This window comes from Malaclemys terrapin, chromosome 5 (genome assembly GCF_027887155.1).
Source record: "Malaclemys terrapin pileata isolate rMalTer1 chromosome 5, rMalTer1.hap1, whole genome shotgun sequence".
Taxonomy (NCBI): domain Eukaryota; kingdom Metazoa; phylum Chordata; order Testudines; family Emydidae; genus Malaclemys; species Malaclemys terrapin.
Genome location: NC_071509.1, coordinates 31,527,614 through 31,540,882, shown reverse-complemented (window position 1 = coordinate 31,540,882; position 13,269 = coordinate 31,527,614). Strand labels below are relative to the sequence as shown.

The 13,269-nt window shown below is 48.0% G+C and overlaps 1 protein-coding gene across 1 annotated transcript; it reads right to left on the bottom strand.

Moving 5' to 3' along the window:
- Positions 1-3,798: 3,798 nt before the first annotated feature.
- Positions 3,799-10,270, bottom strand: MED28 (mediator complex subunit 28). The gene is made up of 4 exons (XM_054030279.1): positions 10,095-10,270; positions 9,063-9,129; positions 6,748-6,860; positions 3,799-5,970 (listed from the first exon to the last, which is right to left on the bottom strand). The coding sequence occupies exons 1-4, from the start codon at positions 10,254-10,256 to the stop codon at positions 5,773-5,775; spliced, it is 540 nt and encodes a 179-aa protein (XP_053886254.1). The 5' UTR covers positions 10,257-10,270; the 3' UTR covers positions 3,799-5,772.
- Positions 10,271-13,269: the final 2,999 nt, after the last annotated feature.

Below are 13,269 nucleotides of genomic sequence, written 5' to 3'. Positions count from 1 at the left end.
TGTTTATGGAAAATATGCAAGATGTTGTTCTCGGCTATCCATTTATTAATTTCTAACCCCCCTGCCAGGATGCAGGATTTGTTGTGTCTAAACCATCCAGGACAGTTGAATATCCAGCCTCTTTTTGAAATTCTCCAGCGAATGAACGTCCACAACCCCCCTAGGCAGTCTGTTCTTTTTGTCCTACTGTTCTTACAGTTAGGAAGTTTTTCCTGAGATTTAATCTAAAACTTCTATGCTGCAGTTTGAAGTCACTGCCTCCTGCCCTGGCCTCTATAGCAAGAGAGAACAATGAGAGAATATAGAAGGGGGCATAAATTATATGATTTAGGATGGCAATACAAAATGCAGTAGCCTGAAACCACAATGATATAATAATGAAAAAAGTGAAGTATATTAGAAACCAGAGCAATTTACCCTTTCAAGGGATGTAGTTTAAACATGGTCATTAGGAAAGGTAAAAGGTAGGCTAGATTAGTGTGAATGACGTTACATGTTTTATGGGATTGGATGTGGAATAAAGGGACTTTCATCTGTAGGTTGTAAATTTGAATCAATCCCAGGTTAATGGTGACGGAAATTTATTACTTTAGGATGAAGACTGGGTGGCCTATGTGAAATGAGTTGATGATCTTAGTCCAGGTCCTAGTGTGAAGTTGTCCATCACACAAAAATCACCACCACTAATGACATTAACTGACAACTGTGTTGGCAGAGAGTTTAAGGACTGAATAAGCCAGGGACTGAACTCTCCTCTCATGATTAGAGAGGATTCCTCCAAAACAGAAGAATGGCAGATTGCTGGAAATATTTGTGAGAGAGCTAGTACTTACTCTGAATATATGGAGAATTTAGGTGTCCAACATTACCAAATCAGCATCAAAGAGCACTTAATAAACAAACAAAACACAAACCACTCACTAAAATGGAAGTGTAGAAATGTAAATCTGTGCAGAATGCAAATCTGCACTAATCATAGAACTGGAAGGGACCTCAAGAGGTCATCTAGTCCAATCCCCTGCACTCAAGGCAGGACTAAGAATTATCTAGACCATTCCTGACAGGTGTTTGTCCAACCTGCTCTTAAAAATCCCCAATGATGGAGATTCCACAACCTCCCTAGGCAATTTATTTCAGTGCTTAACCACTCTGATAGTTAGGAAGTTTTTCCTCATGTTCAACCTAAACCACTCTTACTGCAATTTAAGGCCATTGTTTCTTGTCCTATCCTCAGAGGTTAAGGAGAACAATTTTTCCTCCTTGTAACAACCTTTTATGTACTTGAAAACTGTCATCATGTCCCCTCTCAGTCTTCTTTTCTCCAGACTAAACAAACCCAGTTTTTTTCAATCTTCCCTCATAGGTCATGTTTTCTAGACCTTTAATCATTTTTGTTGCTCTTCTCTGAACTTTCTGGGTTTTCTCCAATTTGTCTACATCTGAAATATGGTGCCCCAAACTAGACACAATACTCCAGTTGAGGCCTAATCAGCCCAGAGTAGAGTGGAAGAATTACTTCTCGTGTCTTGCTTACAATACTCCTGCTAATACATCCCAGAATTATGTTTGATTTTTTTGCAACAGCGTTACACTGTTGACTCATATTTAGCTTGTGATCAACTATAACCCCCAGATAATTGTGAATATTCTACATTCATGCTATGCTGGGTACCCAGGGCAGTGAGGCACCTTGCTACCAACTGCCCTTAGTGTGAGCAGGCCTTGTCTCTGCCTGCCATGGGTCAGCTCCCAAACTCCACTGGCCACAGGTAACAGAAGCAATCCCTGGATATTTGACAGACTTGGGGAGGGGCATGTGTGTGTTAGGTAATCTTTTTCTACTGGACCTAAAGAAAACCACTGTGTAAGCTTGAAAGCTTCTCTCTTTCACCAGTTGGTCCAATAAAAGACATTACCTCACCCACCTTGTCTCTCCATGCTCATATATTCATTCCAGCCATTGCAAAGCAGAAAATTTGAAAAGCCATGAGAAAAACAATTTATATTTCTGTAACATGCAAGTTAATTGTTGAACTGGTTACATTAATACTCTAACCCAGGGGTGGGCAAACTACAGCCCATGGGCCATTTTAGGCCCATCAGTCATTTTAATCTGGCTCTCGAGCTCCCACTGGGGAGCGGGGTCTGGGGCTTGCCCTGCTCCGGCGCTCTAGCCGGGGAGCAGGGGCAGGGGCTGCTCCACGCAGCTCCCAGAAGCAGCAGCATAGCCCCCCTATGGCTCCGACATAGGGGCAGCTGGGGGCTCCGCTCTGCATGCTGCCCCCACCTCAAGAACCGCAGCTAATGGGAGCTGCAGGAACTGTGCCTGTGGATGGGACAGCATGCAAAGCTGCCTTACTGTGCTTCTGCCTAGGAGCCGGAGAAGGGACATGCCGCTGATCCTGGGAGCTGCTTGAGGTAAGCACTGCCCAGACCCTGCACTCGAGCCCCAAACCCTTACCTCAGCCCTGATCCTCCTCCTGCCCTCCAAACCCCTCAATCCCAGCCCGGAGCACCCTCCTGCACTCCAAATCCCTCACCCCCTGCCCCTCCCCAGAGGCTGCATCCTCAGTCGGAGCCTGCACCCCATCCCACCCCTCAAACTCATTTCTGGCTCCACCCTGGAGCCCTTACCCCCTCCTGCAACCCAACACCAATTTCATGAGCATTCATGCCCCACCATACAATTTCTATTCCCAGATGTGGCCCTTGAGCCAAAAAGTTTGCCCACCCTGCTCTAACCCTACTGCAGTCTCCACTATGAGTTACTCACACTCTAGCCACCAATCACCTGACTGCTTTAGTATACTCAAAGCTATGACTTATTAGGATTCTACATCAACTTTTGCTGGAAACAGTCTACTGCTCAGTCTGGAAAGATTTTTAAAATTTCTACATTTTTTCACCTCATAGCATGTACCATCTGGCTTTAATTAACTAGGAGATTTTTGCACCCTCACATCGTACACTTTATACATAACTTCCTTTAAGATTTGCTGAGGTCTGTTAATCAGTGTATTTGAAACTTCTCACCTTCAAAATCCTTCTTTATAACATCATAAATCAGGCCAAGTTGTACTTCAATTAGTTTAATCAAATTAGCAGTATACATACAAGATCCTACAATTATTTTCCTCCTGGTACAGTGGTCCCATTTTTACAAGGTTGCCTTTGCAGATAGATAATCCCAAGGTGCTCTCTATTCTTGATTTAAAGAGTGACTATTGCTCTCCAGTTTTATAAATATTCCCCTTCCTAGTTTAGTGTGTAATTTGTGGTGCCAATATCACCAAATATTTTAAATTTCTGGATATCCAATATTCAGAAGCCATAGCAACCGTTTTTCATAAGATGACATTCTGTTAAAGTTAATATATAGCTCATATGGCGCTTTCCTTCAGTGGAGCTCAAAGCGCTTTACAAAGGTGGTCAGCATTATCCCAATTTTACTGAGTGGGAAACTGCCGAACTTCAGGATTTTCTAAAGGAAAATGTAGACTAGGCCTGTCAACATGGCAGAGTGGGAGAGCAACAGTAGCAAATAAATCTGCCAGAAACATTGAGTGAATTTTAGACAGCTACCACATGGAAAGTCTGTAACTCCAGTCCCTCTCCCAAACATCCATGTAATATCTAGGCAGCTTAGTTTTCCACAAGAAACCCTTTAGAAAATCTATAAACAGTGCAAAAAGCTTTTTCTGTCTAGTAAGGGAGACATTTGGTACGGCATCCAGGAGTAGATTGACCACCTGTGACAAAAATGATTGCAATACCAGATCATGTGGCAAAAGCTTGCTCATTTAAAAACCGACAGCAGAGGTCTCTCCCAAAGCGATAGTCTTGGAAGCATATGCTGCTGCCCAATCCTGTAAGGCCATATTTTTGGGTTTTAGTAAGCCAACTATTTTTTTGTACTTACAATACAGCTACTAGTATTATGAGTAGAGCAACATATCTGGTAGTTGAGTAGGTGGGAACTGGGGGGAGGGTTTGGGACTGAAGAATCAATATTTTAGGATGATTCTGCTAAAATGATCAGCAATGAAAGAGTTACTAGTTAATAAATTGGAGCAGTAGTGCATGTAGTGAGAGATGTAAGAGCAAAATGAGCTTTTTAAGGTGAAAAAAATATTTTCAAAATCCGAGTCCAATGAACAACTAGAAGCCTTATGACAAATAGCAGTAAAACCACTCCAACATCCCACAAAGGACAGACATTAGTTACTTAGATTCTTATCATTCAGTCATTTTCAGGTAGATGAAAGCCTTTTTCCACTCAGGGAGTTCCCCCTCGCATTTCACAGGGACAGACAAAAATGGACATAGTAGTTAAGTGTGAAATACATGCCTAGACAGACTAGATTGAGTTAATTTAAAAAGCAACCATCCTGTAACTCAGTCCTGTACTTGCAGCAATCAATGGGAGTTTGTTACTGACTTACTTTATGGCAGCCTGCCCATTCCTTGTGTGAAAATAGGTAGCAGTCTCTACAGGAAAATGGGAAACTTCAAGTACTGTCCAAGTAAAGCAGATGGCTTCCTTAAGTCAGTGGTTCGAAGAGAGGCTTTGAGAGAACATTTAGCTCCAGAAGTTGGAGTTGTTTCTCCTGCGTTGCAGCTTCTCCCCACTTATGGCAGAGTGAAGTTAATTTAAACCTACTCTCTAAAGGGAGTTTGAGTTTACATTCTCTCCTGCAACAATGCTCTGAGAGCATAATGGCAAGCACAGAGCAGACAAGCTGTCTGGTTCCCTCACTTACAGTGTCTCAGCTAATTAGCCAATAGTATATAATCAGGCAGTATTTCTCCACTGGCTTTTCATGTCAGCTGCAGCAGCCTGAAACTGAGAACACTCAATTTCTAGCTACTTCAGCTAATCTGCTTTGATGAGGAAAGCCAACAACATTCTCCCAAGGTGCCAAACCTTTAAACTGAGTGGGTATAAACTGAGTTTCAGGAGGAAAAGAAGGCACCATATATTTGTAGAAACAGGCCAGGGGAAGGGTAGAAAATGCCAGGCATTATGCTTAGATGAGGATGACTGGGAAATATTAACCATATCTCCATCCCTTTCCAACAGGAAGCTCTTCTACAAGTTTTTAAAAGCATCAGATGCCAGAGCATTTTCCCATTAGCACCAACATCCCATCAGCTCCTTCTGGCTATGTCTACACTAGGAAAAGAGACGTATTTTTAAACACATTTAAAACACATTCCCCACCCAAGCGAAGGCAAGTGCCTATGCCACAGATAGCAGTAGTGCTCAACAGAAAATCCTTGCTTTGATTTATTTGACCAATCAGTCTCAGCAATAAGAAGTCTGCACTATTTCTCCAGAATCATAGGTAACGCTCACCATGAAAACAATATATAAGGCTTCACTTGAGATGAACAAATAAGCTCTGCAAGTACTTCTATATCTATAGTGCCTTAACTGGACTTTAGCTACATTAGGACTGCTCTGTCAGTTTCCCAAATAATAGGAGGGGTTTTTAGCATATTCTATGCAAGTGTATTCTGACTACAATACAAGACATACATGAGCATTTGTTCAGTTTGCATGTAAAAACAATCCATACTTTGATAAAAGTTAAAAAACTACAGATTCTTCCCCATTTATTTTATGCTTAGTTGTGTCTCACTGTCGTAGTATAAAACACTATTTTATATTACAAATTACATCACATATTATACAAGGTAGAAAGATCAATATTACATTTCACTTTAAGTTAAAATACTACTCAAAGATCTAAATTCAAACATCTTTCTTAATCATGTTTGCTTCATGGGTGCAGGAATATTTGCAGAAGCCTGTTCTAGATAAGCTAATGGTCCTTGAGGCATTTCTGCAGGTTTTTTGTGTTGTACATTCATGTCTTCTAGAACCTGCTGCCAGTGACGCAGTTTACCCAAATGCTTCTGAATTAGTGCTTCTTTCCTCTGCAATTCGTTTTTCAATTCTGAAACATCCTGCAGTTGATAGACATCTTGAATTAGTAAATGACTTATTTTCACTGTAAAAAGACTACATTGTAAACTAATTTTAACTATTACAGTTCCTATGAAACAATGGACAATTGTCAGAGTGAAAACATCTTACTATGAGAAGTGGCTGAACTGGAGATAGAATAATTTGGCTACTCCCTTCTATGATATACATTCTAGTTGAGTGTACCAGGTCTCTGTTTCAATACCCCTCATGTAATTCAGAAAGAAGTTTGCCCTCTGCACATCCAACTTTGACTAACTGGTCTGTTTCCTCAAAGGGGCATATCTATATCCAGATTTTCTTATGTGCTGTAAAGAGCTACTGAGAGTGATCCAGGTGAGCTCTACAAACTTATAGTGACAGGGCAATAAGCTAATTAAACTCAACCATTGTTTGTTCTATACTGCATTGCACCTATTTGTACCTTTAGGATCTTCAGGAAAGAGACCCGCTTGTTTGCACCTCACACTTGTAGTAAAGCGCTACACACATTTATGTAGTTATATAAATAATAATGGTAGGACAGTTAGGAAAACTAGCATAAATGGGAATAATTTTAAAAATCCACTGTGCTTACAGATTGAGAAAAGAGAAATGTTCCACTGAACAAAAACTACATTTCTTGATCAAATATGCTACTTGTTTCAAATTCTCTGTACTATCATGGAACAAAAGAAATACATCCTTAGTCTTAAAAGAAAAACAAATTAAAGTTGTCACAGGTAAAGTAAGTAGATAAAAAGATGATGATCTCCTACCTCTTTAATAACTAGCTCTGGTTTCTGGACAGACAGATGTAATCTTTTTTGTAGGAAAAAACATTCAGTTTGTCTCGCAACATCCAGAAATTTCTGGATACATTGATCAACACCTAAAATACAGAAATATAACAAGATTTGAAAGATAAAGAAATCAAAGACCAGATTAGTTTAACAACATCCATAGAAGGAAATCAGTTAATGTACATTAGCCTTTTAGTCTACGTAGCCGGGTGTTCAATATTTAAAAACTAATCTACAGCTTTTTCCAAAGACATTTGAGAAAGTAAATCCAAAAACGTGATTGTAAACGTCTGTATTTTTAGTGGCCTGTATTTATAAAATCTGAAGTCCCTAAATAATGGAAAGTAAATTGACTAAACATATCTATAGACTATCCCCCCACAGACCTTTACTTCTGCAAGTTCTAAATGGCATGCCTCTTTTGGAGTAGTAACCACGTTCAAATCAAGATTCTGTAAGATGTGGAAAAGAATATGGTCACTTCTAGTTTCACCGCAAAAGGTTAATTAACATTTCTCTAATGGCAAAGGGCTTCAAAAACCAAGTATACAAATAAACACAAAGTCACTTCTGTGAGTCTTGAATGCAAATACATTAAGTAACATTTCAGTGTATTCCTGTGCATATTTATTAATGACTCTGATAAAATTTATTTAGTTATCCTGGGCAAGAGTTTCTTCATAGTCCAAAAGCAGGGTTCCCTCTAATTTTTCCCACTCACCGGCATAATGAATTTTGTTATGTGCACCAATATGGAGGTGTCATGTTGCACAGATGTGACACATCACCTCCATATTGGTGCACATAACAAAATTCATATGGCAGGGGTGGGGTCAAGGGGTTCAGAGTGTGCAGGGGGTAGAAGGCTCTGGCTGGGGGTGTGGGCCTGGGGTGGTGCCAGGGCCGAGGGTTGGGGTGGGGGAGGGGGGAAGGGCTCCAACTAGGGGCGAGGGCACTGGGGTGGGGCTGGGGATAATGGGTTTGGGGTGCAGACTGCCCCAGGGCTACAGCGGGGAGAGAGGACTTCCCCCCCAGCTGTGTCTCCCCACAGCAGCACCTGGGCTGGGGGGGAGAGCATCTCTCCCTGCTGCGGCAACTCTGGGGCCACGGGATAGGTGCCTCTTCCCCAGCCGCGGCAGGGCCGGGGCGGGGCTGGGGAAGGTGCCTCTCCCCCGTGGCAGGTCCGGAGCTGGAGGAGGCATCTCTCCCTGACGCAGCCCTGAGCACCTACACGGCACTTAATAGGCTGCTGTGCAGCCGCGCAGCTTAGAGAGAACTTAGTCCAGAAGTATAACCCGATATCTGAAAAGGGAACAAGGAGCTAGAGTTTTCAAAAGCTCGTAAGTCACTTTAGAAAATGGGACTTCAATTCTTAAACCCCTTTGATTTTCAGTAAGACTTCTGAAAATTTGACCCAGGCCTTTTTCTACTTCATAAGCTACTATAAACAACAGGGATTCCAGAATTAGATGTTGGCTGCTAATGTTGCCATTGCACAAGCAGAACAGCAATCCATAATATTTCTCCCAGTCACATACCTTTGAGAGCAAAAGAAAGTTTTTTTTTTTTTTTTTTTTTTAAAAGAGATACTGTCAAGGTAGGCAGAACCCAAGTTCTCCTTTCCTCCTTTATCTTTTTGCTCAGTCACTGTAATTCATGCTGCTTTTCCGTTTTACAAACCAAATGCTTCAGTGGGATTCTCTTTCCCATTTCTAGCTACCTATAATACTCGTGAAAAATTCCACAAGGCCATGGTTATATTAGGGACATTTTTCAAAAATTCTTATAATTGTTAACACTGGTTCAGCTCCATTGGGGTTAGCCACATTTGGATCTCTACTATAGACAACACTTCGGGTGCTGATACCATGTTAAGCACCTTGGGCAGATTTTCAGAAGTGCCTGGGTGCCTCATTCTGAGAGTTACGTGTTTTTGAAAATCCTACTGGGCACATGAGTGCCTAAATACCTTTAAAAAGACTTACAGTTAATAGGGTTAGATGGCATAGTATTTAGAACAGTGGTGGCAGACACTGGGCTCTCTCCACTACTGCTTCCAAATTAGCATAGTTAAGTGAAGCTCAAGAGATATTAAGAGCAGCAAAAAAATTTTTTTTATAGATTCCCTAGTGTAGGTAGGCCCTATAAATGCACAGGTTCCTGAGATTATGTGTAGTAAATTAAAAGGTTTGTACTTTGAACATTAGTACAGATAACTTAACAGTATCTTTTTAACAAACCCAATATGTCAACCCTGTTACAGCCAGATCAAAATACAGGCAGGCTCTTACCAGTTCTAATTTCTTCCTGATCTGTGCCATTCACATAATCCTGACTCACAAGTGAAGCAAAGCAAGCCTAGATGATTGGGAAGATAAAGATACTTGTTTTAAAGGAGAAACCGGGCACCTGATGCACATGTCATGCAAAGGACAGACAGAGACAGCCGCCACTCAACAGTCCTTGCGAATGGCAAGAGTGGACCAGGGAGGCAGAAAGTCAGCTCACACTGCTCCATGCAGGTTCATTCCCACCAAACTCCTCAGCCCTGTATGCCTCCCCCAGCCCCATCGCCTCCCCCACCCCCTCCAGGCCCCGAACCTCCCCCAGCCCCATCGCCTCCCCCACCCCCTCCAGGCCGCGAACCTCCCCCAGCCCCATCGCCTCTCCCACCTCCCCGAGCCCCATCACCTCCCCCAGCCCCATCGCCTCTCCCACCTCCCCGAGCCCCATCACCTCCCCAGCCCCATCGCCTCCCCCACCCCCTCCAGGCCCCGAACCTCCCCCAGCCCCATCGCCTCCCCCACCCCCTCCAGGCCGCGAACCTCCCCCAGCCCCATCGCCTCTCCCACCTCCCCGAGCCCCATCACCTCCCCCAGCCCCATCGCCTCTCCCACCTCCCCGAGCCCCATCACCTCCCCAGCCCCATCGCCTCCCCCACCCCCTCCAGGCCCCGAACCTCCTCCAGCCCCATCGCCTCCCCCACCCCCTCCAGGCCCCGAACCTCCTCCAGCCCCATCGCCTCCCCCAGCCCCTCCAGGCCCCGAACCTCCCCCAGCCCCATCGCCTCCCCCAGCCCCTCCAGGCCCCGAACCTCCCCCAGCCCCATCGCCTCTCCCACCCCCTCCAGGCCCCGAACCTCCCCCAACCCCATCGCCTCCCCCACCCCCTCCAGGCCCCGAACCTCCCCCAACCCCATCGCCTCCCCCACCCCCTCCAGGCCCCGAACCTCCCCCTTCCTCTCCCACCCTGAGCCCCCCCAACCCAAAGCGCTCCCACCCTCCCTCCCTCCCTCCCTCCGGGCCCTGAGTCTCCCCCCCAACCTCAAAGGAAGCTTCGAGCTCGTCCACCAGCGTGCTGTTGGGGTTGCGCGGCCCCGCGGCGGCCGGGAGGAGACCGGCCTGTCCGGGGCCGCCAGGGGGAAGCGGAGGGGGAGGTGGTCCCGGCGGCTGGTTTGTAAACATCCCGCTCAGAGCCGCCGCCATGACACGCCGCCCCGAGATCGCACTGCGCCTGCGCAGGGGGAGGGGCGCACGCCAGAGGACGGAGGGGGAGGGCGCCGCAGCTGGGAGGTGGGGCTCAGCGAAGGTGGGCGTGGCCTGCACGGTAGCGGCGAGCTCGCGCGTGCCGGGAACTGGCCCTGGCGCACGGGGCTACGCTCTGACAAGGCCGGTGTCACGGCCTGGGGGTCGCTACATCCGCTCCCCACGTTACTGCTCCGCGCCCCGGGCCGGACGGCGGCAGCTGCTGGCTCAGGCCCCAGCCCAGCCAGGAACGAAGAACAAGCCCTGAGCCTGCGGATGGAGGCGCTGCCTCAGAGCTTCAGTATAGCATAGGGTTGCCAATCCTCCAGGAATTAACGATTAGTCTTTAATTAACGGTGTCACGTGATGAAACCGCCAGGAATTAATCCAACCAAAGCTGGCAACCCTATTGCATGTCCCCAACACAGGGCCGGCTTTAGGAAGTGCGGGGCCCAATTCGAACATTTTCGGCGGGGCCCTGACAGGGATTACTTAAAAAAAAAAAAAAAACGTAAAAAACACCTTTCATTTCTTCCATGTATTATTTACTTTCCATAACTATATAAATAAAATTATATATTACATACATTGCGTAATGTATGTGGCTGCATGCTAAGCCTACCTAAAGTTATTGACACACACCCCGGGACCCCTGCCCCATCCACCCCCCTTCCCTGTCCCCTACTGTCCCCTGCCACCCCATCCAACCCTTCTTCTCATTCCTGATGGCCCACTGGGACCCCTGCCCCATCCAACCACCCCTTCCCTCTGTCCCCGACTGTCCCTGGAACCCCTGCCCCTGACTGCCCCCCACCGCCCAACCCAACCCCTGCTCCTTCCTGACTGCCCCCCCAGGACCTTTGCCCCCATTCAATCCCCCTGTTCCCTGCCCTCTGACCGCCCCAACCCCTATCCACCCCCCCACAACCCTCCGAACTCCCCTGTCCTCTTCCAACACCTGCTCCCTGCCCCCTAACCGCGCTGCCTGGAGCCGCTCGGCTGGGTCCGGGTCTGGGCCGGGTCCGCTCGGTCCGGGTCCGGGCCGGGTCCGCTCGGCTCGGGCCTGGGTCCGGGTCTGTGTCTGGGCCGGGTCCGCTCGGTCCGGGCCTGGGCCGGAGCCGCTCGGTCTGGGCCTGGGTCTGGGTCTGAGCCGGGTCCGCTCGGTCTGGGCCAGGCCGGAGCCGGCGCCGCAGGGCCCGAGCTGAGCCGGGCCAGAGCCACTCGGCCAGGTCCACGTCCGGGCCGGGGCCGGGGCTGGGCCGGCGCCGCAGGGCCCGAGCTGAGCCGCGCCAGAGCCACTCGGCCAGGTCCACGTCTGGCCCGGGGACGGGCCCGGGGCTGCGGGGCCGGGCCGAAGCCTCTCGGGCCGGGCCAGCGCCACTTGGCCGGGACTGAGACCGGCGCCGCGGGGCCCGAGCCAGGCCGGGCCAGAGCCACTTGGCCGGGACCGGGCTGGGGGTGTTCAGCCGGGGCCAGACCGGAGGGAGCCGCGCACTCGATCTGGGCCGCATTGAGCCCCCCTGGAACTCTCCTCCACCCCCCTGCTTACCTCCTGCCTGCTGCTTGTTTCAAGCTTCCCGGCGAACATCTGATTCGCAGGGAGGAGAAGGTGGGTGGAGTGTTCAGGGGAGGAGGGGTAAGTGGGCCGTGGGCCGGATGGACAGCTGCGCGGGGCCCTCTAGGCGTGGGGCCCCATTCAGGGGAATCGGCCGAATCGGCCTAAAGCCGGCCCTGACCCAACAGGGGTACAAGTTTTCCCACTTCTCCTTCACGGACTCAGTCCTGGCAGTCCCATACACAACCCCCAGCAGCTTAATTCTCCGAAGATTGAAGCTACAGCTTCTGTCCTGAAATGCCTCTGCTCTTTCTTAGTACCTGTGATCATAGTAGCCTTTTTCTCCTTATGCTACAGGTAGTTGGAGATGTTTAAATTTGGTAAAAGATGCTTCATTTTTTAAAAAATCTGGGCTGCCTTTTCACTGTCCATCATCATAAAAAAAAAAAAATCTAAGGAGAGTGAGTTTTTTACAGCAGGTGAAAAATAAATCAGTGCTAATAGTTAAGCATCTAATTTGCATATGGAATTAGCAATATGTGCTGAGATACTGGTGCTTTTGCAGTATTATGTACAGATAAATGTTAAATTTAGGACAGCTATCTGCATATGGATCATCTAGTGGTTAAAGCAATTAAGTTGCAATTCCAGCTCTGCCCCTGGTTAGGTGTTGGGCCTTGGACAAATCTGTAAAATTATCACCACACTGCTTTGAAATGATCAGACAGAAGGAGCTTTACAAGTGCAAAGTATAATAGCAAGACAGAGGGAAAGATTATCCTTTCACATGTACGCTAACAGTTTATTTTTCTGCCACAGTCTCAGCACAATTGTAGGAGTGCACCTATGGCACTCTGATGCCACATCTGCTGTGAATTCTTGTGGCCAACCATGGTTATAGAAAGCAAAATACAGGTGCTGTCCTCTAAACCAGGCCTGCACAACATGCAGCCCGCGGGGGTTGAGTAGGTGGGCTCACTGTGTGGTCCACGGGGGGAGGGGGGGGTGAATACGCAAGCTGCGGGTGAGGGAGCGGGCTGAGTAGGTGAGTGGGCAGGCAGTGGCGGGGGGTAAGTTGGCGAGCCAGGGGGGATGGAGGGCTGAGGAGGCGAACGGGCAGGCAGTGGCGGGGGGGCAGGTGAGCCAGCGAGCTGGAGGGGTGGGGGGCTGAGGAGGCGAGCGAGCGGGCGGGCAGTGGTGGGGGGTGAGGAGGCGAGCAGCGAATCGGTGGCTGACCTGTTCTACTGATCTGGTCCAGCTCCCATCCCCTCTCCCAGGGCCAGCTCCAGGCACCAGCAAAACAAGCAGGTGCTTGGGGCAGCACATTTCTAGGGGCGGCATTCTGGTGCTGGCCATCATAGGGGCCAACTTGGGGGCACGGGGAAAAAGTGCCCCCGCTGGCCCAGTTTGCCACCCCAG

Coding starts and splice junctions, on each gene's coding strand:
- MED28 (XM_054030279.1), bottom strand. CDS start 10,256: ATGGCGGCGGCTCTGAGCGGGATGTTTACAAACCAGCCGCCGGGACCA. Junction 6,861..9,062: donor TCAGGAAGAAATTAGAACTG/GTAAGAGCCTGC, acceptor TCTGTATTTTAG/GTGTTGATCAATGTATCCAG. Junction 5,971..6,747: donor CAGAGCTAGTTATTAAAGAG/GTAGGAGATCAT, acceptor TATCAACTGCAG/GATGTTTCAGAATTGAAAAA.